Source organism: Phocoena sinus, chromosome 8, assembly GCF_008692025.1.
Source record: "Phocoena sinus isolate mPhoSin1 chromosome 8, mPhoSin1.pri, whole genome shotgun sequence".
NCBI classification, from domain to species: domain Eukaryota; kingdom Metazoa; phylum Chordata; class Mammalia; order Artiodactyla; family Phocoenidae; genus Phocoena; species Phocoena sinus.
In genome coordinates this window covers 101,876,802-101,901,885 of record NC_045770.1, presented here as the reverse complement: position 1 = coordinate 101,901,885, position 25,084 = coordinate 101,876,802, and the positions used below count along the sequence as shown (strand labels likewise).

Below are 25,084 nucleotides of genomic sequence, written 5' to 3'. Positions count from 1 at the left end.
AGGCCTGCTCGGCATTTAGCCTTGTGCAGTTTCCTCCCACTTGCTCAGTTACTTCTTCCTCAGAGGCAGCACGACAATGGATCTCATGGAGGAGGAGAACCATCAGAAGGCAGAGAATGGAGAGATTGCAAATAATTAAAAATTAATATTTTCCACCTGTCACAAGAAGAGTAACGGGGCTCCACAGCTGGTTGCAGAAAAGACTGGAGGCTTCGTAGGCAGATAGCAGTTTGATCCTGGCTGTTTTGATCTTGGCTCTCCACCCAAATCGTTGTTTTGGACTTGGAATGGGGCTTAAGGGCAGACTATCTTGCTGGGGATGGTGGTGGCATCACATGGTATCTTCTCTTGGGGGTTTTCTTACAGAGCTCCACTTTTGAGAGCTGTGTGAAAGGTCAAAATCACTTCCTTGACATCCCCGCCCCTCAGTGTTGTTTTTATTTTGTTTTTCCTGGCAGAGCAACAGGAAAAAAAAGGGAGGGAGGGAGGGAGGAAGGAAGGAAGGAAGAATAAGAAAGTAAAGGAAGTGACATCTGGGCAATACTGAAAGCAGAGAGTAAGAAGAGGCAGAATCAGTGTGGTTTCCTCAAAGCCGAACCTTTCCATCCTGGGTTTGACTGCCTTACAGGTAGTCTCTTGCTCCATACACATAACAACTTGTTGAGTGAGTAGTAATACACATGAAGCTCTGGTGTTTATTTACAGCGCCTCTTGCCGGGAAGCTGGTGAGTAACGTGATGTTGATGAGCACATTCCTTCTTGCTGTTAACAACAGCCAACGGTCCCGAGTAAGAACTTGCCCCGTGCCAGACATCGGGCTCCCACTTTATAAGCCTCATTTCATCTGCTGCTTTCCCTTTGGGGAATGTATTTTTTTATATTATCTTATATATTGTACAATATCATCACCACTCCACTGGCAGATGAACAAACAGGCTGAGAGAGGGAAGGGTGCCCTGGACCCTGTAGGTAGCCAGGGACAGGATTTGGCCCACGCGTCCTGATTCCAAGCTCAGTGCTGGCGGGACGGAGCAGGAAAATAGAGATGAAGAGGAGCTGCTTCTACCCTTTAGGAGTCACAGACCACTGCACAGGAAGGGCCTGTCTTTGGTCACTCGTTCACTCATTGATTCATTGATCCATTCATTCATTCATGGAATACCTACTGTGTACCAGGTGGGTGACAGGTTTTGGGGATATCTAATGGCTTAAGACCCAATAGTTAAAAGTACTTTCTCTCTGGTATGCCCTTGCCTTTAAATGGCTTTAAAGCTTAATATACAGTAGTCCCCCCTTTTCCTAGGGGCATACGTTCCAAGGCCCCCAGCAGATGTCTGAAACCGTAGGAAGTACGCAACCGTTAAGATAGTCCCCGCTTATCCACAGTGTTGTCTCCTTGTTTGTTACTCAGCGGACTGCAGAAAAAGAAACCGCGGGTAACGGGGGCCTATTGTAGTTTTAAACTACAGTATAAGCCCACTGGAGTGGAGGAAATGAGCAGATTGATGACACTCCAGCGTGATGTGTATACAAGATCTTAAGTTGAGCGGGCCGCAGCGCGTGCGTAGCCGAGGTGAGGAGGCGGTGGCCCTGCGCTGGGTTCTGGAGGCGCCTCCGCGCAGGGGAGGGTGGGCTGAGAGGCTTTGGGGTGAGCGGGGAGCGTCCTGGTATGTCTGGTATGTCTGCCCCAGAGGCTGGAGCAGGCTGTTACTGTCGCCGGGGCAGGGAGCTCTGCGAGGCTCTAATTAGTCTCACGGGGAGGGGCCAGTTGACCTCACGCTGGTCTGGACTCTGCGGCCATTTAGCCGGTTCCCTTTTCAGTGGAGGCCGCGCTGCATTCCAAGTCCTCGAGGTGGGGGGAGCGGTACTTCCCGGAACTTGAGGAAGGGTGAGACGCTTGCGGGGGGCTCTCAGGTGTTACAGGCTGTGTGGGGGATGGAGAGCTTGGGTGAGGCGGGAGTAAACAAGTTAGGGAGCCGCTGAGGGCAGCGGCCGGGGACGGAGGGCCCGGCGCGAGGGCGGCCCCGCTGACTCTCTGGGGGCGCAGCGCGCCCTGGTAGGTGACACGGCTCGCGCTCCCCGCCGCTGCGCCGCCTGGCTCTCCGGTATCAGGTGTACCTCCCTGGCCCCTGCAAGGGATACATCCGTTCACGGCCAAGTGCAGGGGCAGGGAGGGGGCCGGCGAGGAATTCGCAGGGAGTGAGCCCGTTGTTCTCGGAGGGGTTAGAGACCAACCGGGCACGGTCTCCCCCGCCAGAAGCCACAGTCCCCTGGGGTCTTGGGGGCTCTGTTTCCTGCTACTGACAATGAATCCCTGCTCCCCCGCTGCCTCAGGCGTTTACTCAGCTGATAAAGCCAACTCCAGCGTGAAATTGAGGGCCTCCATTACCGAAGGAGATGCGCGCGCCCGTGGTAAGTTGAGTGCGGGGCGAGTGGGCTGGGAGTGGGGGCCGTGTTTCGGTGGGTCTGAGTCATCACTTACTAGAGAGAGAGGGTCCTTGAGGATGTGGCCTCCAGATGTGGATGCCCCACTGGCCGGTGGGCATCAGGTGTGAGATGCGCGTCGGTGGGTATCCGTTGGAGTTGTCTCAATGTGAGTACCTGCGTGGGCGGGTGGGGAGGCCGCCCTGCCTGAAACAGGCCCCCAGAAGCGGGGAGGCAGCAAGGAGAGATTTGCCCCGCCAAGGTCCTGTGCTGCCTTCCCGAGTCAGACCAGAACACCTGGGTGGGCTCCTGGGGCTGAGTGTCTGGGGCTGCACCTGCTGCCCCCCCCCCCCCCCCCCCCCGCGAGCCTGGGTCTGACAACAGGTGATTCTTCCGGCCTCAGCTGATGCACCTCATGACCAGCCCTGCCAGCAAGTTCCCAACTCTCACTTTTCCTATGGTTCAGAAATCATAAAGGCGCTTAGCAAATGCTTCCTTTCAGCCTAGCTGGACCTGCTCCAGAGAGGTTCTGAGCCCGGCTTTTGAGGTAGACTCCCCCCGGGACTGTGTTCCTGCTGAGCACCTAGCTGTGGCACTTTGACCAAGTTTCAAATCAACTGTCTTCCCCAGAGTGAGGATTATATGACTTAATACTTACGAAGTGCTCAGAACATTATGTGCTCAACTGTAATTCATTGTTATTATGATTATGATTTAATCCATGTAAAGGGCTTAGCACACTGCCTGGTATTAGGGTGTACCTGGAATATTTGACGTCCGGAGTGGTCATTTGAAAACATCCTCTCCTTTATCTAGCAACATTATTTTCAGTAATAATCATGAAATGAATAGTAATAATGGCCAGAAAAGAAACACAGTCAAGTTTCTTCTGTTGAGCTTTGTATATGAAACCATGCCAGTGAAAATATAAAAACTGAAAAATAAAGTAGGTGTTATAGAGAAAAATAGAAGCAATGGGTTAATAGCTTTTAATTGCATTAGTGTATTTTTGAAGAAAACGTATTCTTACATATAGGTTGGTCACAGTAGTGAATAATAATGCCATTACAGTTTCTGTTTTGGAACTTTAGTTTCTGAAAAGTTGTCCTTGACTTTGACAAAATTGATCTTCTTTGTATATTCATGTTCAACACTCAGTAGAGCTAGATTTGTCCATTTATCTTTATTCACAGTTGAAGAACACTTAAAATTTATTTATTAAAAATTTTTTTTATTGAAGTATAGTTGATTCACAATGTTGCATTAGTTTCTGCTATACAGCAAAGTGAATCAATTATACATATACAGATATCCACTGTTTAGATTCTTTTCCTATATAGGTCATTACAGAGTATTGAGTAGAGTTCCCTGTGCTACACAGTAGGTCCTTATTAGTTATCTATTTCATATATAGGAGTGTGTATATGTCGAGAAGACACTTTTTATTAATTTTAATTTCAAAACTTCTCTCATATGAAACAACAGATATACAAATTGGAAAAACCTTAAACATTAGGATAAGTTTGTCAGAAATTCATAAAAATCCCATTTCATAATAAATTGGAGAAATTGCAATGCTGCCTATGTCTTAAAAAAATTAATTCTAGTGGCTTCTATGTTTTATTTATTTTTGCTGATCTCTAGCTATCTCTCTCTCTCTTTTTTTTTTGGCCACACCACATGGCTTATGGGATCTTAGTTCCCAGACCAGGGATTGGACTGGGTCCTCGGCAGTGTGAGTGTGGAGTCCCAATCCCTGGACCACCAGGGATTCCTGATTTTTTTTTAAATTTATTTTATTGGAGTATAGTTGACTACAATGTTGTGTTAGTTTCTACTGTACAGCAAAGTGATTCAATTATTCATATATATACATTCTTTTTCATATTCTTTTCCATTATAGTTGATCACAGGATATTGAATATAGTTCCCTGTGCTATACAGTAGGACATTTGTTGTTTATCCATTCTAGTGGCTTTAATTGTTTTTATTTTGATTTTTTTATTATGATTTTTTAAAACATTTATTATTTATTTGGGTATGCCGGGTCTTAGTTGCCACATGCGGGATCTAGTTCCCTGACCAGGGGTCTAACCCGGGCCCCCTGCATTGGGAGCGTGGAGTCTTAACCCTGGACCAGCAGGGAAGTCCTCATTCTAGTGGCTTTAAAATATATCCACATTTAAAACATTTTCACTGAAACATATTCACCAGAAAATTCATTGTAAGTTTTTATCTTATTTGGCAAAATTCTCCCCAGTTTTTCTTCCTTGGCAAAAATCAGAGGAAATGGCTGAATGATGGTAAACTTTGACATTTATTTAATCCATTGCTTTAGAATGAGAGTCTAGTTCTTGGTGAAGTTGATCCAGACTTTCAAGCACTTCTCTTTGAAACACTTTTCTTCTGGCACTGGGAGAGCAGACTCTTGTCTTCTGTTTAAACACAGGAAAATGTAGGATCACAGGGGTTGGTGGCCCAAACTGTGCTGAAAGTGAACTTGAACCATTCTGAGCCATTCAGAACTTACTGTTGGAACAGACACATGTAGCTGAGTCTGTGTATGTTGGGGGTTGACTGTATAGCTGGGTGTTCTCTGATTAAACTTCCATGTAGAAGACTGAAAGAATAAGAAATGAAAGTGTGCTAATTTAAAGCTCGCATATATATTATTATTTTTAAAATAAATCTACTTATTTATTTATGGCTGCGTTGGGTATTTGTTGCTGCGCGTAGCTTTCTCTAATTGCGTTGAGTGGGGGCTACTCTTTGCTGCGGTGCGCGGGCTTCTCATTGCGGTGGCTTCTCTTGTTACAGAGCACGGGCTCTAGGTGTGCGGACTTCAGTAGTTGTGGCTCGGAGGCTCTAGAGCGCAGTCTCAGTAGTTGTGGCACACGGGCTTAGTTGCTCTGCGGTATGTGGGATCTTCCTGGACCAGGGCTCGAACCCGTGTCCCCTTCATCGGCAGGCGGATTCTTAACCACTGCGCCACCAGGGAAGTCCCTATATTATTAACTCTCAGCAGGAAGTGCATGAGTTAGAACTTAGACCAATATCACTGATATTGTTTAAAAGTGTTGGCACATGGTGATAATAAACAGCAGACTGATTTTTGGTGTGTCTTATCATGGTTTTAAAATTCTCTATGGACAACCCTCCCCTATTTGTCTGCACCCAGAGGATTCGGCTCTCGCTCTCCCACTCTGGGTGTGCCACTGCCTGGCTCTTAGGGCTTGACAAATGTTAGTTGTTGTTAAAGCAGCTGCCTGGACCTCCCTGGGACCGAGAGGCTGTGTGTCTACCATATGGGCCCACGTTTCTCCAAGCCCTTTAGTCCAGCCCTGAGTCCTCCTGGTCAGGGCCAGCGCTGACCATTTCCCTCCCCTCTATGTTCTAAATTTACTTAGAATTCGTGGGCCAGGAGCTTTGCCTTCCCTTCTCCACCCACCCTGCCCTTAAACCTGTGGCTTGTTGAGCAGCGGCTGCTGGGGACGTGAAGCTCCAAAGAGCATCTGAGGCTCCAGATATGCAGAAATCGATGGGCCTGCTCTGGTCTCTGACTCTAGACTCGCTTATTGACTTCTTTATGACCCTCTAGGTTTGCCTGATGATCTGACAGATCTCTGTGGGGCTAGTTAAGGTGCAAAAGGGAGGGGACGGGGCCAGAGGCTGGGAGGGGCTTGAGGAGGAAGCAACGTGTCCCTCTTGCCCACAGACCTCTGCTGAGAATGTTGTATGTGCCTGGCTGGTTGCTCAGTCCAGCTGGAGAGCTGGGCAGGGAAACTGATCATTCCTTCCCAGGGGCTCAGCCCAACAATTATAGTCATCGGATAAACGGGGCTGCGGCCGATAAACACTCTCAGCCCTGGAGTCTGGGGGAGGCACTGAGGAGGTGGAGACGTGAGGGATGAGTAGGAATTTGCCAGTGAACAGTCAGGGGCATTTCCGGACTAGAGCACAGTGATGTGGAGGCAAAGCTCACCATGGGGATGCTGAGCAGATGTCAGTAGCTTCGTGTGAATTACTGGGTGCGGTGAAAAGAACTGGGCCTTTGGATTCAGGAAGACCTTCAGGATTCAGTGTAATCCTGGCATTGCTTCTCAGGGAGTTCTCTTGGGCCAGTTACTTCCTACATCTGAGCTGTTTTCTGGTCAGTGAAATGGGCTGTTGTAAGGATTCCAGGTAACCTGTGAAAACCCCGAGGAGTGCGTGGTGACAGCGGTGGTGGTTCCCACATGAGTTCAGGGGGAGTCCTGGTTCCCGTGGGGTGAGGTTCAACATGTAGAACAGGTCTGAGGCTTGGAGGTCAAGAGCCTGGGAGGGCCAATGAGTTTTGCCTCCTTTTTCCAGGATACACATGACCTTTGGGTTGCTGTGGCTGGACCTGGTACCCACTGGAGCTGCCACTGTCCCTCTCCCGGCGGCTGGCAAGGGAAGAGGTGATGTGTCAGCCTAACCCCTCCTCTACCTTCTCACTGGGCCCAAGGCTGGGGAGTCTGCCCCCCACCTCGAGTTCCCCGGACCCACCCAGCCTGGGGCACAGGGTCTCAACCCTCTAATAAACGTTAAGGGGTTTTGCAGCTTTTCACCCCCATTATCTCACTTATTCCTCACACAGACTCTGCTGGATGGATCTTAATGGCACTGTTTTACCAGAGAAGCTCAGAGAGGTTAAATGATTCTTGAAGGTCACACAGCAATAGAGCAGAGGGGCCTCACTTGCAGGTGGCCTGGGCCCTGCTTCTGACAACGCAGCCTCAGATAGACAGGATTGATGGTGGGCTCCTCAGGGGTTTCTTTTCTTTTTAAAGCCTTGGCATCAAAACTCCCAACTCTGTGCTGGAAAAGTCCCTTTTCAGCACCCTCCCTGGACTTCTGGTTTTTGAATTACATGCTTGTAGATGTTTTCCCCAGAGTATCAGAAATGAAGTGGGTGAGTTGAGGGATTTCCACATTCACCAGAGCATGTGATTTGGGAACAAGGAAAACTTGCGCTCAGGCTGGGTCTCACATCCTCCATAGTGTCTCCAGCTACTCCTGGAGCTGCCTCTGACCTTCCCAAATCCAAAATAATAAAAGCACCCCCAAGAACAGTGGCAGCAAAAACTGCCGTTTACCTATGTGCCAGGTAGTATTTGCTGAGTGCTTTATAGGTACTAATTTATTTGATCCTCAGGACAACCTCATGAATCAGGTGCTGTAATTATCCTCATTTTAGAGCTGAGGAAACTGAGGCTGGGAGAAGTTGGGTAACGTGCCCAAGGCTATCCGGCTAGTAAGTAGCAGAGCCAGAATTTGAACCCAGGCTGTCTGGCTTCAGAGCCCACGGCTGTAATCAGTATGCAGTTTCTGAAAACCAAGTGCATCCTAATTTAAAGGCAGAGCAGTAATGCTCATTAGCCTACTTCCTGTATTTTTCGTATGCCTGAAATATTTCATCAAAATAAAAAAATTGCAAACTTCTGATGAGGAGGCTAAATGGAGCTGAGTGGAGGCGGATTGGAATGCTTCCTTAGCGGCCTTGAATGAAAGAAAAACATTCTAGGGACTTCCCTCGTGGTCCAGTGGGTAGGACTCCACGCTCCCAGTGCAGGGGTTGGGGTTTGATCCCTGGTCAGGGAGCTAGATCCCACATGCATGCCACAACTAAGAGTCCACATGCTGAAACTAAGGAGTCTGCATTGCCACAACGAAGATCCCACGTGCCGCAACTAAGTCCCGGCGCAGCCAAAATAAATACATAAATAAATATTTAAAAAAATAAATAAGTAAAATTAACTAAAAATATAGGTACCCCATTCAAAGTAAAATTAACAAAAAATAAAGAAAAACATTCTTTTTGTTTTGTTTCAACCCTTGTGTTGAAAATTCTTCTGGAAGTGCCCTTACTTTTCCATCTGGTCCTGTCCAGTGCCCACAGCTGAGGGTCTCACACTGGATCGGAGTTGCAGGAGTGAATGTGGATTAACATGCAGGGGCAGATGGTGAAATCTGCCAGAAGGCTGGCAGATTTTCCTTGTGGTGGGGATCAGGCTGTGGTTCAAGTTCCTGCTTTGCTACTTTCGGGCTGACCTAAGTGACCTCATTCCCTTAGTGTCAGTTTCCCCACCTGCAAAGTGAGGTATGACTGCCCCTCTCTGCCTAACCCGTCTCTCCTGTGGTTCTCTGGGCTGCACAATAGAATCACCTGGAAGCTTACAAAACTGCCAGGCCTGGGTTCCACCCCAGGGATCCTGCTTCTGACCCAACTGCAAGATCACCCTGAGGCGCCCGCACCGCTGTGCTTTTGCTCCTGTCTGTCCCGTCTCCATATTTCTCCTTTCCGGCCGCTTCCTCCCCACTGCCTCCTCTGATTGCAGGAGAGTGTGAGGGTTAAGAGTGAAGGATTTCAAAGCACCGAGCTGATCTCCCTGTGCTATGCGGCTGCTTCCCAGCTATTTTACATTTGGTAGTGTATGTATGTCCATGCCACTCTCTCACTTCGTCCCAGCTTACCCTTCCCCCTCCCCGTGTCCTAAAGTCCATTCTCTACGTCTGGGTCTTTATTCCTGTCCTGCCTTTAGGTTCTGCAGAAACATTTTTTTTTTTTTAGATTCCATATATATGGAAAAACAAAGAGTGAAGGATTTGGGGGAATTCCCTGGTGGTCCAGTGGTTAAGACTCCGAGCTTCCACTGCAGGGGGCACGGGTTGGATCCCAGGTCGGGGAACTTACATCCCACATGCCACAAGGTGTGGCCAAACAAAACAAAAAACAAAAGTGCAGGATTTGGGTTTGAATTCTGTGTCTACCATGTACATGCTCCCTGTCATCTTTCAAGACTTCAGCAAAATCTCAGCTGCTCCCTTTTCTAGGAGGAGGTCCTTTCCTAGTCTCTCTTATACCCATTTCAGCCGGCTTTTGCCTCCAGCTCCCAATAGGAGCTGTTCTCCTAAAGATCGACAGTGACCCTCACCCCAGACCCCTCTTCTGACCTCCAGACTCATGCATGCAGCTGCTTCCCTGCCTCTCCAGGTGGCTACCTGGTGGCTATTTCAACCCAGTGTGCCCTCCGTGTCTGCAGCCTGCCCATTCAGCCTCCCCGAAACCTTGAAGTCACGTTTCACGCCTCTTTCCTTCACACCTTATCTCATTGCAACAGCAAATCCTGTTGGCTCTGCCTTCAAAGAAATCCAGAATGCATTACTTCTCATCCCCTGCTCCCTGCATCTTGTCTGAGCCATCAACTTCTCTCTCCATCCTCCATCCTCCCCTCTTCCACTCCCCACTCCACTCCAGCCACGCTGGCCTCCGGGCTGTTCCTCTAACATACTACTACCTGGGGCCTTTGCTCAGGCTGTTCCCTCGGCCTGGGTCTTCTCAACATCTGCAGGGCCCACTCTCTGCCTTCTCTGACCCCCTTTTGCTATTGCAATCCCCTCCCCCTTCCCATCCCACTCCAGCCCCTTAACCCTGCCCTACCTTTTCTTTCTTTCTTTTTGTTTTTATTTGGTATCTCTTCTACTATTCTGGATGATTTACTCATTTACTAAGACTTCAAAGAAATTTTTAAAAATTTCTGTCTCGGGCTTCCCTGGTGGCGCAGTGGTTGAGAATCCGCCTGCCAATGCAGGGGACACAGGTTCAATCCCTTGTCCGGGAAGATCCCACATGCTGCGGAGCAACTAAGCCCGTGCACCACAATTACTGAGCCTGTGCTCTAGAGCCAGCGAGCCACAACTACTGAGTCAGTGAGCCACAACTACTGAGCCCACATGACACAACTACTGAAGCCCACATGCCTAGAGCCCGTGCTCTGCAACAAGAGAAGCCACAACAATGAGAAGCCCACTCACCGCAACGAAGACCCAATGCAGCCAAAAATAAATAAATAAATTTATAAAAAAAAAAAAAAAAAAAAATTTCTGTCTCTCTCCTTGATGCCGAACAAAATACCTGATACCTGACTCCGTGAAGTCAGGTATCTCGGCCTTTGTTCACAGGCGTGGCCCAGGTGCCCGGCTCTGTGAACATCTGTAGAACGAATGAGCAAATGAAAGAGTTCCTTGACCCTCTCAGGCAGAGGTGTGTATCCCCAATGTGAAGGGATTCTCAAGGAGTGTCGTTGACCAGTTACACCGTTTCCCTGGGGCGGGGGAGGGCGTTTGTTAAGGGCAGGGTGATTCTGCATGCATGCCAGCAACCTCCCCTCCTGTAATTTGTACGGAGTAGGTGGACGTATTTGTGATACAGCCACTTCAGTAGCCTAACAGTAGATGTAGGTGGTGGGGTATACAGATGTTTACTGAAAAATGCTTTCGATTTTGAACATTTGGAAATTCAAACTAATGTCTGAAAAATTTTCATAACTGTTGCGAAGCATGTTATAAACTTTTCTGCTTGTTGCAGAAAAGCTGGAAAATGCAGAAAAATAGAAGGAAGCAACATAAACACAATAACCACGCTTAGCCCCGGCCCCTGGCGGGAATCTCTGTTAGGATGTTGGTATGCATCTTTCTAGTTTTTTGTTGTGTGTATTTATTTTGTTACATAATAGTAATTGTACGGATCACCCCAGATTGAACACACTGATGTTTGTCAAGCCTTACGTCGTTTTCTGATTCTAAAACAAATATATATGTATTTACACATTTGGAAAACTAGAACAGAATTAAAAAGAAAATTAATACCCCAAGTTTCACCACCTAGTAATAAACACTTTATGTTTTGGTGTATTTCCACAGTTTTCAAAAAACATGCGTTGGTTATCTTTTTTGAACAAAGTTTAAAAAAAATACCATTTCGTGTAAAGCTTTTTAAATTTTTACTTAAAAAAACTTGAGTTATCGTTGATTGTAAAGCTTTTTTACTTACCATTATATTATAGACATTTCTTGTCCTTAAGTATTCTTTTAAGATATAACTTTTAAAACATAACTGTATATTAGTATATAATTATGGCAATATTTAATCTCTTTTTGTAGGATATTTAGGTATCTAATTTTTTGCCATTAGATGTGACTTTGTGACATCTTTTATAGGCATTTCAGATTATTTCCTTAAGATCTGGTCTATAAATAGAAATTGGGTCAAAGAATATGAATATTTTTAAGGTTAGTGATACAGATTGCCAAATTGACCTTCAGAAAAGTTGTATTTATTTATACTCCTAACAGCAGTGACTGAGGGTGCCTGCTTACCTGCATCTTTTCCTATATTTAGTATTAGTATTTTAATCTTCCCCCAAACCAGTTTTTAATTTAATTGGATTACTAGTGAGATAGAACGTGTTTTCTTGTATTAGTGGTAATATGTATTTCTCCTTTTAAAATTATTTATTATACCCTTTCTCCACTTTATTCTATTTTGGTGTTTACTTTTTTTTTTTTTTTTTTATTTTGGTGGTACGCGGGCCTCTCACTGCTGTGGCCTCTCCCGTTGCGGAGCACAGGCTCCGGACGCGCAGGCTCAGCGGCCATGGCTCACGCGCCCAGCCGCTCCGTGGCATGTGGGATCCTCCCGGACCAGGGCATGAACCCGTGTCCCCTGCATCATCAGGTGGACTCTCAACCACTGCGCCACCAGGGAAGCCTGGTGTTTACATTTTTTTATTGATTCATAAAAACTCTTTATGTATTAAAGCTGTCATTTTCTTCCAGTTGGTCATGGTAGTTTGTCTGTGGTGTGTTTTCAATGCACAGAATGTTCTGGTCTGGCTCTTTTGGTTATAAGTAACCAGCAGCCCACCTAAGCTAGCTCAAGTGAAAAAAGTTTATTCTAAGGACACATGTGGAGCAATAAGGGGATTCTCTTGAAAATCTAAGTATAGGAGCTGTGTTAAGGCTGGGCCTCCCAGGGGCTGGGAGGCAGTCCAGGATCACGGTGATTCCAGGCACTCAGCAGCTGGAGATGGTGCATCTCTCCTCTGGTGCTCCGCCACTGGTGTGACTCAGCTAGCCGTTCCTGATATGCCTGCTTCCTTCTCTCCCACTGTCAACAGGGGTCTTCTACTTGGTCAGAGTGGGTGTGAGAACTCCAACCCTCGGTTTGGCCTGTGGTTCACTGGGGTCTCCCTTGCCTCCTCTTTGTCATGACTTTTCAATTTTAGCTCCTCTGCCAAAAGCTATTTTCTTTTTCATTACTTGGTTCAGATTTTTGAGAGAGAGAGAGAGAGAAAATTTGGTTGGCCCAGGTCCACTTATGGAGGCTCATAGGTTGGTGACCTGCTTGGGAACCGTGCCTTTTTCTAGTCCAGCTGATGGAGGCTAGGATGAAGTGGTCACGTGGTATAAAATATGGCTGCCTGGGCAGTCGGGATTGTGGGTGGTCATTTTCTCTTAAAAGGGAGTATGAATGTAACAGGCAATGATAGAAACGTTTAGTAAGAACTGTAACATTTTTCAATTGTAAAAACTCTCAATCTTTTACTTTATGCCTCGTTCTTTGGACTTTATCTTTAGAATTTCTTCCTCTATTCTAAGATCTGAAACATATCCATCTATATAATTTAAAATTTTATTTTATGCTTTTATGTGTTACATTTAAGTGTTAATGATTTTTAAGCATCATTAACATGGTAATATGCAATATTTCAAGAGGTTTTGCTGACAGATAACATCCACCTTTTTCAATTAAAAAACTGCAAGTTCATCAATAAGAAGGATGTTTTCCCATCTAAAGCTCTTTTAATAAAAGTTTTTATTATAAAAATAAAAGTTTTTATTATAAAAAGTTTTATTATTAAAAAAGTTTTTATTATAAAAATACAATATTTTATATTATAAAAATAATAAAAGTTTTTATTATAAGAAAATAATAAAATAATATAGCAAAATATAAAAGTCTCTGAATCCCAACCCCCACTGTATATCATACACAACAGTTTGGTGTATTTTCCTCAGCTCATACATAGTGTATAATACATTTTGCATGTGAATGTATAACAATGTTTTTTAAACAAAAATGGGATAATGTTTTCCAACTTACTTGTTTTGATTATTTCTATGTCTGCTTACGTAAATCCAACTTGTTCCCTCTATTGGCTGTTTGTACATATAAATATAACATAATTAATTTAGTTGGTCCTTATTAATGGTTGTTTAGGTGGTTTTTCCAGTGTGAATTGCAGAGGCCAGATATTGTTCTCCATTTGCTTGCTAAGGAAAATGGCTGTTACACAGCTCTTTGTAAACTGTGCTTTTGTGGAGAGAATAAAGACTTTTTGTTCTGAAATCCTGTGGGTGCAGAGTCTCAGCTTTGCCACTGTCATTGGCTGTGTTGTGTGGGAGAGCCATGGTTACTGTGCTCTGGAGAGTTTCTGGCTTCCTGCTGGCTCTCCTTGTTCCTGGGGGAAGAACCACCTGACAACAGGGTACAGCTAGGTTTCTGGGACTGGGGATGAAGCTGAGTGAGAGAGGGATCACTGTTGATCCAAACTGAAGGGGCAGAGAGTGAATATTTTACTATCTCTGGTCTCTGTTGCAACTACTCTACTGCTGTAGAGAGAAAGCAGCCTCGGCCACAAGGTAAATGATGGGGGTGGCTTTGTGCCAATAAAACTTTATAGATACTGAAGTTTGAATTTCATATAATTTCATGTGTCACAAAATATTCTTCTTCTTTTGACTTTTCCCCCAACCACTGAAAAATGTAAAGATTATTCTTTGCCTCATACAAAAATAAGCAGAGGCACAAATTTGGCCCAAGGACTTTGTTCTCATATTTCTAATTTTATAACATGCTTTCTTGAGTTCTTAATTTTGATTCAGCTCAGTTGGCTGTGTGTATCATTAAGCAGTTGTTTCTCCAATTAGAGTTTAGTGAAAGGGTGTGAATTATTTATATCCCTGTTCATGGCACCCTGTCCTCACTGGTCCCTGCAAGACCCCTTTTCTTCTGTTTTTTTTTTATTAAGTTCCCTTTTACCATCATTCGTCTCCCTCTTCATCTTCCCAATGGCTAGGTAGCATCCTAATATATTTAGTATGTATTCTTCAGATTCTTTTGTTGTTGTTTTTAGAAATTGTTTTTTTGGGTGTGGTTCTGGTAAGACATGTATTATTGGTTTGTGTGTGGGTATCTTTAATATGTATAAGTGGTATTTTGCAGAGCTCAATCTCATTTTTTCACTCAGCACTGTATCTGAAAGATTATCCACATGGTCATGTGAACATCGAGTCCTTGCTTCTAACTAGTGCACAGGGCTCCGTGGGCCAGTCCAGCACCTTTCACTTCATTTTTAAAAAGAAGTTTCCTTGAGTGATGTCATGTTTTAAGCTAGCGCATATTTGGAAATATGTGCCTGTTGCCATTACAAGAGACAGGCAATATGACTGAGTATTAAAAAAAAATCACAGCTTTTTTGCTTTCAAATTGTGGATATCCATTTTTTTAAAGTTAAAATTTTTTATTTATTAAAACAATTAGTGTTTAAAAAAGTTATGGTCTAATTTACCCTTTTAGTGTTCAGTTCGATGAGTTCTGATAAACATGGACAACTGAGTAACCATTCACCACCATCAAATAGAGAACAGTACAGAAAATTTAATTGCTCTGAAATTTCCTCATTCCCCTTTCTTGTCAACCCCTCTCCTGACTCCGAGCCCCTGACAATCACTGATTACCTTTCTGTCCTATGGTGATGCCTATTCTGGAATGACATGTAATGGAATCACACAGTACGTTGATTATTGGTATGGCTTCTTTCACTTAGCATCAGTATTTAGTGTTATAAAGTCTGAGTTTCTTTGTAGATATTTTTGTCACTGTGTGTGTTTGTGTGTGTGTGTGTATGTGTGTGTGTATATATATTTATTTATTTTTGCAAGCATGTTTCTCTGTATATCAATATCTTTCATTGATATCTGTCTGGAACACAGTGAGCCCCTGAGCTCCTTGGGTCTGTGTACCTACTGGCTGCTTATTACTTGATGTCATATTCCTGATGTCCCAACTGTCTCCTTTTCTAATCAGTAGCCTCCCTGAGGGCTGGGTCTCAGCCTTGCTTTTGTGTCCTGGCTTATTCATGGAAATGTCCAGTTAAATCGCCCTTTGGGGTTCCTTGAAGACCCCATAACTCTCACCAATTAATATATACTTTTTCTTTTATTCTGGAAAACAAATGGGATTCATCAATTGTGACCATTGTCCAGTGTTCTGAAAGCTTCCCAGTAAGGTCTGGGCGCCTTCTTCTGGGAAGATAAATTATAATCACTGCAATAAGACAATATGATTTATCTGTAAAATTCCTGTGAAAAGATTTTTTTCCTACCATGTGGGATGTTTGTTTGCAGTTTTATTGTTTCTATAAGTAGAAATGAACTGTCATTGACCCTGCTTCCTAGCCATTATAGAGTTGTGATTGGCTCTTCCACTGCCCATTATTTTTATCCCAGGGGAGGCCATACAAGGGGGAGTCCATGCTCCCCCCTTATCTTTGATGGAATCTCTCAGGCCCACAGAGTTTGGTGGTGGGACGTGGGCAAACTCCTATGGGTCTGTCCCCTAAGAGCAAGCAGGTGAGCGGGAAAGGACAGAGGGCTGGAACGACCACCGATGGGCTCTGTCTCCAGGTGTTCTAAAGAGATTTAAGGTTGGTTTGGACCACGGAAGCTCATCAGCCCTGATCCTGGCCCAGGTCGGAGTGTCCCCACCCGCAGTACTTAGCCCGGTGTCTGGCATTGGGACCTCAATAGGTTGAATGAAAGTGTTCTTGAACGTCCCCAGGTTTTCTCAGGCTCTGGGCTGCTGTGCTCCTCTAACAGGGCGGGGCTCTGAGGAGCATTTCAGCATCTTTCCCACCTTCCCCTGCACACACACGCACACACCCTCACTCCCACGCACTCTCACTGTGATATAATGAGAAATGGATATTTAGTCTTGGTCTCGGGTTCCTGCCACAGAGCTCCTAAAATCCAAGTAATTTCCTGAGCAGTAGAGGTGAGAGGAATGTCTTTCGTCATTCATAATGAGCCCCTTTCAACTGACCAGGTGATCGGAGGGCTGGAGGTTGCATTAATCACCAATGGTCAATGATTTAATCCATTGTGCCTACATAACGAAGCCTCCATAAAACCCCTAACCCAGGCTGTTGGTGAAAGCACGGGGGTGCTGGTCCCCAGAGGGGTAATGGAAGCTCCGTGCCCCTCCCGCCACAGCTTGCCCTCTGCATCTCTGGCTCTTCCTGTGTTGTATATTTTCTAGTAACTGGTAATCTAGCAAGTCAGCTATTTTCTTGAGTTCTATGAGCTGTTCCAGCAAAGTACTGAACCCAAGGAGGGGGCTGTGGGAACCCCCAATTTACAGCCGGTTGTTCACAGCACAGCTAACAACCTGCAACTTGCAGTTGGCGTCTAAAGTGTGTGTGGGGCCTCAGTCTTCTGGGACTAAGCCTGTGGGTCTGTGCTAACTCCGGGCCGTTAGTGTCAGAACTGAGGTAAACTGTGGGTGCCCAGTCAGTGTGCACCGAGGATTGAATCGCTTAGTGTGGAAAACCCACACATCCAGTGTCAGAAGTACTGGTGTGAGCGCAGTGCTTGTCTCACACACACACACACACACACACACACACGCACACACACTGACACACACACACATACACCCTCTTATCCTTGGGATGAGCAGCCAGGGGCACATTACTGCCAGAGGTTGACACCAGTTCTCTGCCAGGCCCCGGGCCAGGTCGCGGAGTGTCTGTGTGACACCCCCCAATTTGACCCCCCTGGAAGAGTCTCCAGATGCATGGCTCTAATCACATAACCTGTGGTGTTGCCTGTGGTCAAGTCACTGGGCCTGGGAATCAGGCAGCCTAGTGTTGAGTCCTGGCCACGCCACTCGGGCTGTGTGGCTTTGAGGACATTCCTTTGCATCTCTGAGCCTTGATTTCCTCATTCATAACATGGGGGTCACAGCAGTGCCCACCTCATAGGAGGGTTGTGTGAATTTATTGAGCTACGCCTGTAAAACACTTAGCAGAGCGCTTGGCTCTGAGTAAGAGTTCAATAAATAATACTCCTGGAAAGAGGAACAATAAGGCAGAAACCCCGGCTAATGAAGAAACCCTTTAGGCGTGCACTTGGCAGGTTGTAATGACAGGTGGGCAGGCCCGTAGTCCCTGCAGGTGTGGGACACAGGCTTGTGAAGTCAGACTGGCATTGGATTGGCCGGGCAGGGCTCAGGAGGACACCCTGGAGAGCTGTTAGCTGGAGGCCGCGGAGCTGCACCCTCCTAGCTGAGCCCTGCCCCTGGTTCCAAGCTCTCGTGTCACCTGAAACAGCACTCTTCTTGGTTTTGCAGCCAGAGCCCCAGCCTGGAGACCTGATCGAGATTTTCCGCCCTTTCTACAGACACTGGGCCGTCTACGTTGGCGATGGATATGTGATCCACCTGGCCCCACCAAGTAAGGGTGCCCAGCGCTCCACTGTGCTGGGGCTGGGAGCAGAGGGAGATGGGGGAGCTGTGGTTCACAGGGGACCCCAATATTCTTCTATCGCCCCCAACTGACGGTTGGTTCCTGGTTGCTAAAGGAGGACAGCTCGGTGTGGGGCAGTGGTTTTCAGACTCTGCACCTTGGAACACCAGGGCCATGCAGAGAGACTGAGGTGGGCTTCCAAGGGGGCAGTTCTGCTTTTCATGTATTTTGTGTATTATGACTTCGTATAAAACACATTGGATCCTGAAGTGCAAATCTCCTGGGAAGAGCACAGGTGTTTGGGCAGCAGACTTGTCTGTGAATCCATTTTCACTCTCCGGCCTTGGTTTCCTCATTTGTAAACTGACGTTAAGAATCCTTAATGCGCAGGATTATTGGGAGAATTCCCCACCCGTTTTCTCAAACTTTTTACTTAAACTGAGGTCTAACCGAAATACAGTAAAGGGCACAATACTGTCAGGTGTATAGTCAGTGAATTAAAAAAAATGTATCCATCCATGTGACAATGACCAGATCAAGACCTAGAACATTTCCACTCCCCGAAAAGACCCCCTCATGCCTCTTCAGTATGCTCTCTCCCTCCCTAGAGGCAACCATTCTTCTAGGTTTTCCTGCTGTAGGTTAGCTGTGCTTGTTGTAGAACTTCAGAGCAGAGGAATCACACAGCTTGTGCTCTTTTGTGTCCGGCTCTTTCCCTGGGCCTGTGAGGTCATCTGTGTTGTTCTTACTTTTCCATTGCTGCATGTCCTCGGTTATATGGACATCGCCCAGTTTGTTATGTATTCTTCCGCTGATGGGCATCGGATGCTTCCATTAGTGGGCTGCTCTGTGTGCAGCTGCTGTGGACATTCTTGGATGTGTCTTTTGCTGACCAAGAATGGTAGCAAAATGAATGACCTCACCCTGTATTTATAGAGAAATCTAGAAGTAACCAGGGTAGATGTCACCATCCCCACCCCTGATCAACCAAACCACCAACATCTAGAACCACATAATCTGCCTTTTCTTGTGTTACGGTACAAATGTGCCCCTGCCCTTATTTTATTTTATTTTTTTTTTTTTTACATCATTATTGGAGTATAATTGCTTTACAATGGTGTGTTAGTTTCTGCTTTATAACAAAGTGAATCAGTTATACATATACATATGTTCCCATATCTCTTCCCTCTTGCGGGTCTGTGTCTTTATTCCTGTCTTACCCCTAGGTTCTTCATGAAATTTTTTTTTCTTAAATTCCATATATATGTGTTAGCATATGGTATTTGTCTTTCTCTTTCTGACTTACTTCATTCGGTATGACAGACTCTAGGTCCATCCACCTCATTACACATAGCTCAATTTCATTTCTTTTTATGGCTGAGTAATATTCCATTGTATATATGTGCCCCTGCCCTTATTTTAAAGGCCAGCCTTTAGGTGTGGGCCCCGGACCCCCTTCTCTTATTTTCACAAGCACTGTACCCTCAAATTAATAATAATTCTGGGGCTTCCCTGGTGGCGCAGTGGTTGAGAGTCCGCCTGCCGATGCAGGGGACACGGGTGCGTGGCCCGGTCCGGGAAGATCCCACATGCCGCGGAGCGGCTGGGCCCGTGAGCCATGGCCGCTGAGCCTGCGCGTCCGGAGCCTGTGCTCCGCAACGGGAGAGGCCACAGCAGTGAGAGGCCCGCGTACCAAAAAAAAAGAAAAAAAAAAAATAATAATAATTCTGTATTATTCCTATTGGCCTAGAAACCACTGGAATATCTCCCACTGATAAAACAAACAAACACCGCTTCGACCTCTCTAGCTGACTTCCCATGGAGCAGCTCTCTTGTCTGCCACGGCCCCTGCTGGTTCCTCACTTCCCATCCTCTCTTCTGTTCCCTCCACCAGGGAGTATTTTTTTTTTTTTTTTTTTTTGCGGTACGCAGGCCTCTCACTGTTGTGGCCTCTCCCGTTGCGGAGCACAGGCTCCGGATGCACAGGCCCAGCGGCCGTGGCTCACGGGCCTAGCCGCTCCGCGGCATGTGGGATCCTCCCGGACCAGGGCACGAACCCATGTCCCCTGCATCGGCAGGCGGACTCTCAACCACTGCGCCACCAGGGAAGCCCCACCAGGGAGTATTTACTCCCCTCCTGGAGCAGCTCTTATCAAGGCTACATCAATACAATCAATATCCTGGTCAAGGCTTACTTGGCTTCTCTGCAGTGGCCTCTCTCTGCTCTTCACCTGGCGCTGCCTTCCTTTCCCTTCCTTCTTTTTTTTTTTTTTTTTTGCAGTACGCGGGCCTCTCAGTGTTGTGGCCGCTCCCATCGCGGAGCCCAGGCTCCGGACGCACAGGCTCAGTGGCCATGGCTCACGGGCCCAGCCGCTCCGCGGCATGTGGGATCTTCCCAGAACGGGGCACGAACCCGTGTCCCCTGCATCGGCAGGCGGACTCTCAACCACTGCGCCACCAGGGAAGCCCGGGGCCCTTCCTTCTTGGCCTCCTGTGTCTAGGGGGCTCCTCCTCTCCCATACCTCTAATCCTTACTTCTCCCTCATCCGGTCCACTGGCTTCTAACACCTTCTATTTGTCGATGTCTCCCTTAACTTGATTTTAACCCTGCTTAGCTTCAGATGTGTGTAACCTCTTGACGACTTGGCATCTTCAGTTGGGTATCTAATTGGCATGTTGAACTTGACACACCCCAAATGGAGGGCTCCAGCGGACAATACCATCCGGTTGCTTAGACCAAAAGTCTAGGCATCATCCTTGATCCTTTTCACCCCACGTCTAATCCATCAGGAAATCCTGTTGGCTTTATCTCCAAAACAGACCCCCAACCTGATCACTTCTCAGCATGTCCACTGCTGTGCCCTGGGGTAAGCTACCATCCTCTCTCACCTGATGCTACTGCAGCTTCTGGTTGGTCTCTCTGCCTCTTGTCCACTTACGGTCAGTCCTTCCTTCACTGGGCAGCCAGTGTGATCATTCCAAAGTATCAATCTGATTATGTCACTCGCCTTCTTTTAATTTCGACTGGCTTTTCCATCACACGTAGAATAAGTTTCAGATCTGTGCTGTGGCTTGTGAGCCTGGCGTGGTCTGGCCTCTGCCTGCCTCTCTGACCTTCTTGAAGCTTCCTCTTCTCTCCTCCTGGGTCTCTAGACTTCAGCCACATTGGCCTCCTTGCAGCCTCAAGCACGCCACGTGCCTTTCTTCCCGAGGTCCTTGCCTTTGCTCTTCCTTCTGCTTGTGATGCTCTTTCCTGGCTCTCAGCACAGCTGCCTCCTCTTCATCGTTCAAGTCTCAATTCAAATGCCTGTTTCTGGGCGTGGCCCCCCCGCACCCCGAGTGAGAGCAGCCTCCCCTGGTCATCCTCTCCTTATGTGACTTCGCTTAATCTTCTCCATAGCATTTTCAGTACCTGAAAGTGTTATTTTTTCTGTTTGTTCCTTGTCAGTGTCCTTTCACTAGAGTGTAAACTCGTTGAGGGCAGGTGCGCTGTCTAGTTCGTGTCTGTGCTCAGCACCTCGGACCAGCACCAGTATTGCTTGACTGCACTGAGTGGGTGTAACTGCTGGACAGGAAGCAGGGGATGGCATGACAGGGGATCTGGGTGGGTAGGTGTGACACCCTTCATTGGGTGAGTGGTGCTCCTCAAAGGGAAATATGCTTCTATCTGCATCTTCTCACTCGAGCTTCACAGGAACCCCGTGGAATAGGTGAGGCAAGGAGGACTGACCTCCTGCTACTGAGAAAACGGTGGAAATTAGCGTTGGAAGGAAGCTTAGAGAACAACCCAGTACTAATGAGGCACTCACCCTGTGCTAGGCACTGGTGGAGGCACCTTACCTAGTCAGTTTCTTTAATCCTTGCAGCTCCCCGTCCAGTACTGTAGGCACAGGTAGAACTTACTGACCCTATTCTACAAGGAATTGGGGACTTAGAGAAATTAAGCCACTTGTCCAAGGTCACATAGCAGGAAAGTCGTGGAGGTGGGACTCAAACCCTGGCTGTCTGACTCTCTCTTCCCTGCCCTTCCACATGCTGCTATACTGTCAAGTCTGAGGTTTCCCAAAATTTAGTCACTGATTGCTTGCCATATCCTTGTGCCCTCTCTCCAATAATTTAATTGGTATTTTCTTTAGTAGACTAACTCTAAAAAGTAAAATAATTCTTTTAAAAGAAACTTTAAATTCCTATATGGATGTGTGTTTGTGAATCCACCTTAGCTGGTATTTGTGGATTCCCAGGGTTGGCTCAGCAAAGTTAAGTGACATGTCAAGACCATTCAGTGATGGAGCCAGAATCAGATCCCAGAGCTTCTGACTGTCAGCCTGTGCACTCAGTCACCAGGGTGACACCCAGGGTGTGAAGTGTAAGGAAGCCCTCACTCTTAGGTGTTGACTCTGAACTTGCATCCCTGAGAGTTGGTACCTCCTGAAATTCTGTGCTCCAGGCACCTTGCTTGCCTCGCCCCAGTCCCAGCCCTGCCACCCACGCGCCTAGGGGCTGAAGGTGGATGGGTCTCAGGAGCTCCCCTGGTCCAGTCACCACACCGAGCCTTTCCGTAAATTTGGGGCTCAAACACAGCACCATCTTTCATTTACTTCACTGAATCCTCAAGCACCTTGTGCCCTGTTAGTAGCAAGTCTGAATTCTTCTGATTTTCTAAAATCTCAGGATTATACTCAGGGCAGAGGGGTTTAGTCCTCTTTGGAAAGCCTAGCAGAACAGGACCTGGACTCTGATCAGACCCTCTTGCCGTTGCTTGTTGTTGTCACATGGTGTTACGGGGGAAGATGGGTCCTGCCCAGTGTAACAGATGCTTCCCCTGCTGAGAAGAGCCTTGGGGGTTCCCGATCGCGGCAGGGCCACAGAGGCTCCTTGAGGGACAGTGAGCCTCCTCTGTGATGTTCCCTGGGGTCCACCTCTGTCGTGCAAGCACACCTCTTCAGCCATCATACCAAAAGCTTGCCCCTCCCCACACGGTGTAGGCTGGCTGCCTCAGGAGGTATGCCCAATCTCTGTGCTGGCATCAGCTTTCCCTCCCAACTATCCTGGTCCTTCTACTGAGCCCAAACCCCTTGCTTCAAGGCAGTTTCATTTCTGGAAATTTGTTGCCTCTTCCAGCCCCTCCCCATGGACCTCCCTGGTGTCACACCTCTGGGAGCAGCTGTGGGGTTTTGGTCCCTTTGCTCCAAGAAGGATAGGATCTACTTCTGCAAATCCATCTACCTTTTCTGCAGTAATCAGCTTTGTATGTGTCAAGGAAGTGTAGCATTTTTAGGATCACAAAAAGTTCACACTCTATTCCTCCAAGGAGGTGGGTGTGCTCAGGGCCCATATTTGCACAGTCAAGAGGGTGTACGAGGCCAGCTTCTCTAGGTTAAAAATAATCACAACAAATCATGGAACTTCACTCCTCCTCATTTCAGATATGGAAACCAAGGCCTAGAGGCCATAAGCACCTTATTCACAGCCACACAGCTGTGGCCCTTTCACATCTGCTCGTCCCCTTGTGGATGTGGCGGATGCCAGGCTTGGGGCTGCTCTGAGCCCCTGTGGGCCGGCTCAGGACCGATCCCGCTGTTTCTCATCCTGAATCCATAGGTGAAATCGCAGGAGCTGGTATGGCCAGTGTCATGTCTGCGCTGACCGACAAGGCCATAGTGAAGAAGGATCGGCTGTGCGACGTGGCCGGGCGAGACCGGTACCAGGTCAACAATAAGCACGATGACAAGTACTCGCCGTTGCCTCCCAGCAAGATTGTCCAGCAGGCAGAGGAGCTGGTGGGCCAGGAAGTTCTCTACAAGCTGACCAGCGAGAACTGCGAGCACTTTGTCAACGAGCTGCGCTACGGGATCCCCCGCAGTGACCAGGTGCGTCCTCAGTGTGTCCCCATCCCCGGGAACCAGACCATTTCCTCCGCTGACCTGGGCATCAGGGTGGGCTGGGCTGGGCTGGAGACAGGAGCACAAACAAGACAGAACAGCAGAGGCAGAAGCCTGCCCTCAAGGATGTCACAATTGGGGTGGGGAGGAGGTGGGGAGATGGGCACCGCGGACCAGTGTGGTCGGGGGACGATGGCCGAGGGTGTGAGCACAGCCGTCACTGTCAGCCTGGTGCCCGGCCCTTCCTGGCTTCCTGGCCCTGAGATGGACCCTTCCCACAACTTCAGAGGCAGGTTTTGCTATCCCGCTTTACAGATGTGGAAACTGAGGCTCACAGCACTTGTTGATGGCCATTCATTTCATCAAACAAATCTGTGTTGTCTCTTTTCCTGAGAGTTGTCTCCAGCTGTGCTGATAAGTAGCAGAGGTGGGAGCCGACGCCCAGGTCTGCCGTAACTTATAAAAAGCCCTGTGCTTAGCCCTGCCTTAAGCCAAGGGGCAGTCCAGGAGGCTCCAGGTGATGCAGGTGTGTTTTATTTACTTAGTTGATTTTGGCCATGGCCACGCTCTCCTTTGAATTGCTTTTTCACCTGGGTAACTAACTTCCTTCCCATTTTCTCTCACTTTCTCCTCTCCTTTTCTGGCCCTTCCCTGCAGCCCCCTCATTTGTGTGTGTGTGTGAGAACGTTGTTTGGAAAAGTTCTTGGATGCCTGTTGATGCAAAAGAGTATGTTTTTTTTTTTCTCTTTCAGTAAAGGATGAGTTTAAGATCCATCAGGTTGTTGATTTTCAGTACTTTTTAATTTTTTGAGATCTGGTGTCTTCTTCCTTGGTCATTGTGGTGGTCAAGGGCATGGCCTGGCAGACAGATCGATTCATGTTCTCTAAACCCTGGTGAAGTACAAGTGATAATACTGATCTAGGAGGGTTACTGTGTGAATTAAATAAGAGCATCCTTATGCTAGCAGAGTGGCAACTCAGAAAGTACACTTAATACATTGTAATAGTAGAAGTAGTCATAATGGTCCTCATCTTCATTCTTTTTCTTGGTTCACCCACTGTCTTGTCCACTGGCCTGTCTGGGCCACAGTGACTTGCTGGGGAGGCATCCACCAACACCCCCTACAAGGATCATGCTCAGCCTTCCTCATACCGCTGATAATCAGCTGTGTTTATTTATTACACTGACCTGCATGTTGGTGAATTCATCCTATGCTCTGTGACGATACAGTAGGTATCTTCCAATGGGTATTCTCTTATTTTTTTTCTTCAATCACTCATGTTATTATTATTCAATAAATATGTATGTAAATATATAAAAATGTATATATGTGATACATATATTTACATATACATATATGTACATACATACAATAAATATAAGTATGT

The 25,084-nt window shown here is 46.9% G+C and overlaps 1 protein-coding gene across 2 annotated transcripts in view; it reads left to right on the top strand.

Moving 5' to 3' along the window:
* Positions 1-1,738: 1,738 nt before the first annotated feature.
* Positions 1,739-25,084, top strand: part of LOC116758041 (phospholipase A and acyltransferase 3) — a 31,432-nt gene continuing 8,086 nt past the window's right edge. The window contains exons 1-4 of one of the 2 annotated variants that reach the window (XM_032640658.1): positions 1,739-1,888; positions 2,335-2,412; positions 17,699-17,801; positions 23,415-23,683. In XM_032640658.1, coding sequence (XP_032496549.1) covers positions 2,398-2,412; positions 17,699-17,801; positions 23,415-23,683 — 387 coding nt within the window. In that variant the 5' untranslated portion in view covers positions 1,739-1,888; positions 2,335-2,397. Of the gene's footprint in view, positions 1,889-2,032; positions 2,057-2,334; positions 2,413-17,698; positions 17,802-23,414; positions 23,684-25,084 lie in introns of those variants that run through there. The other variant, XM_032640659.1, reaches the window with a different exon arrangement.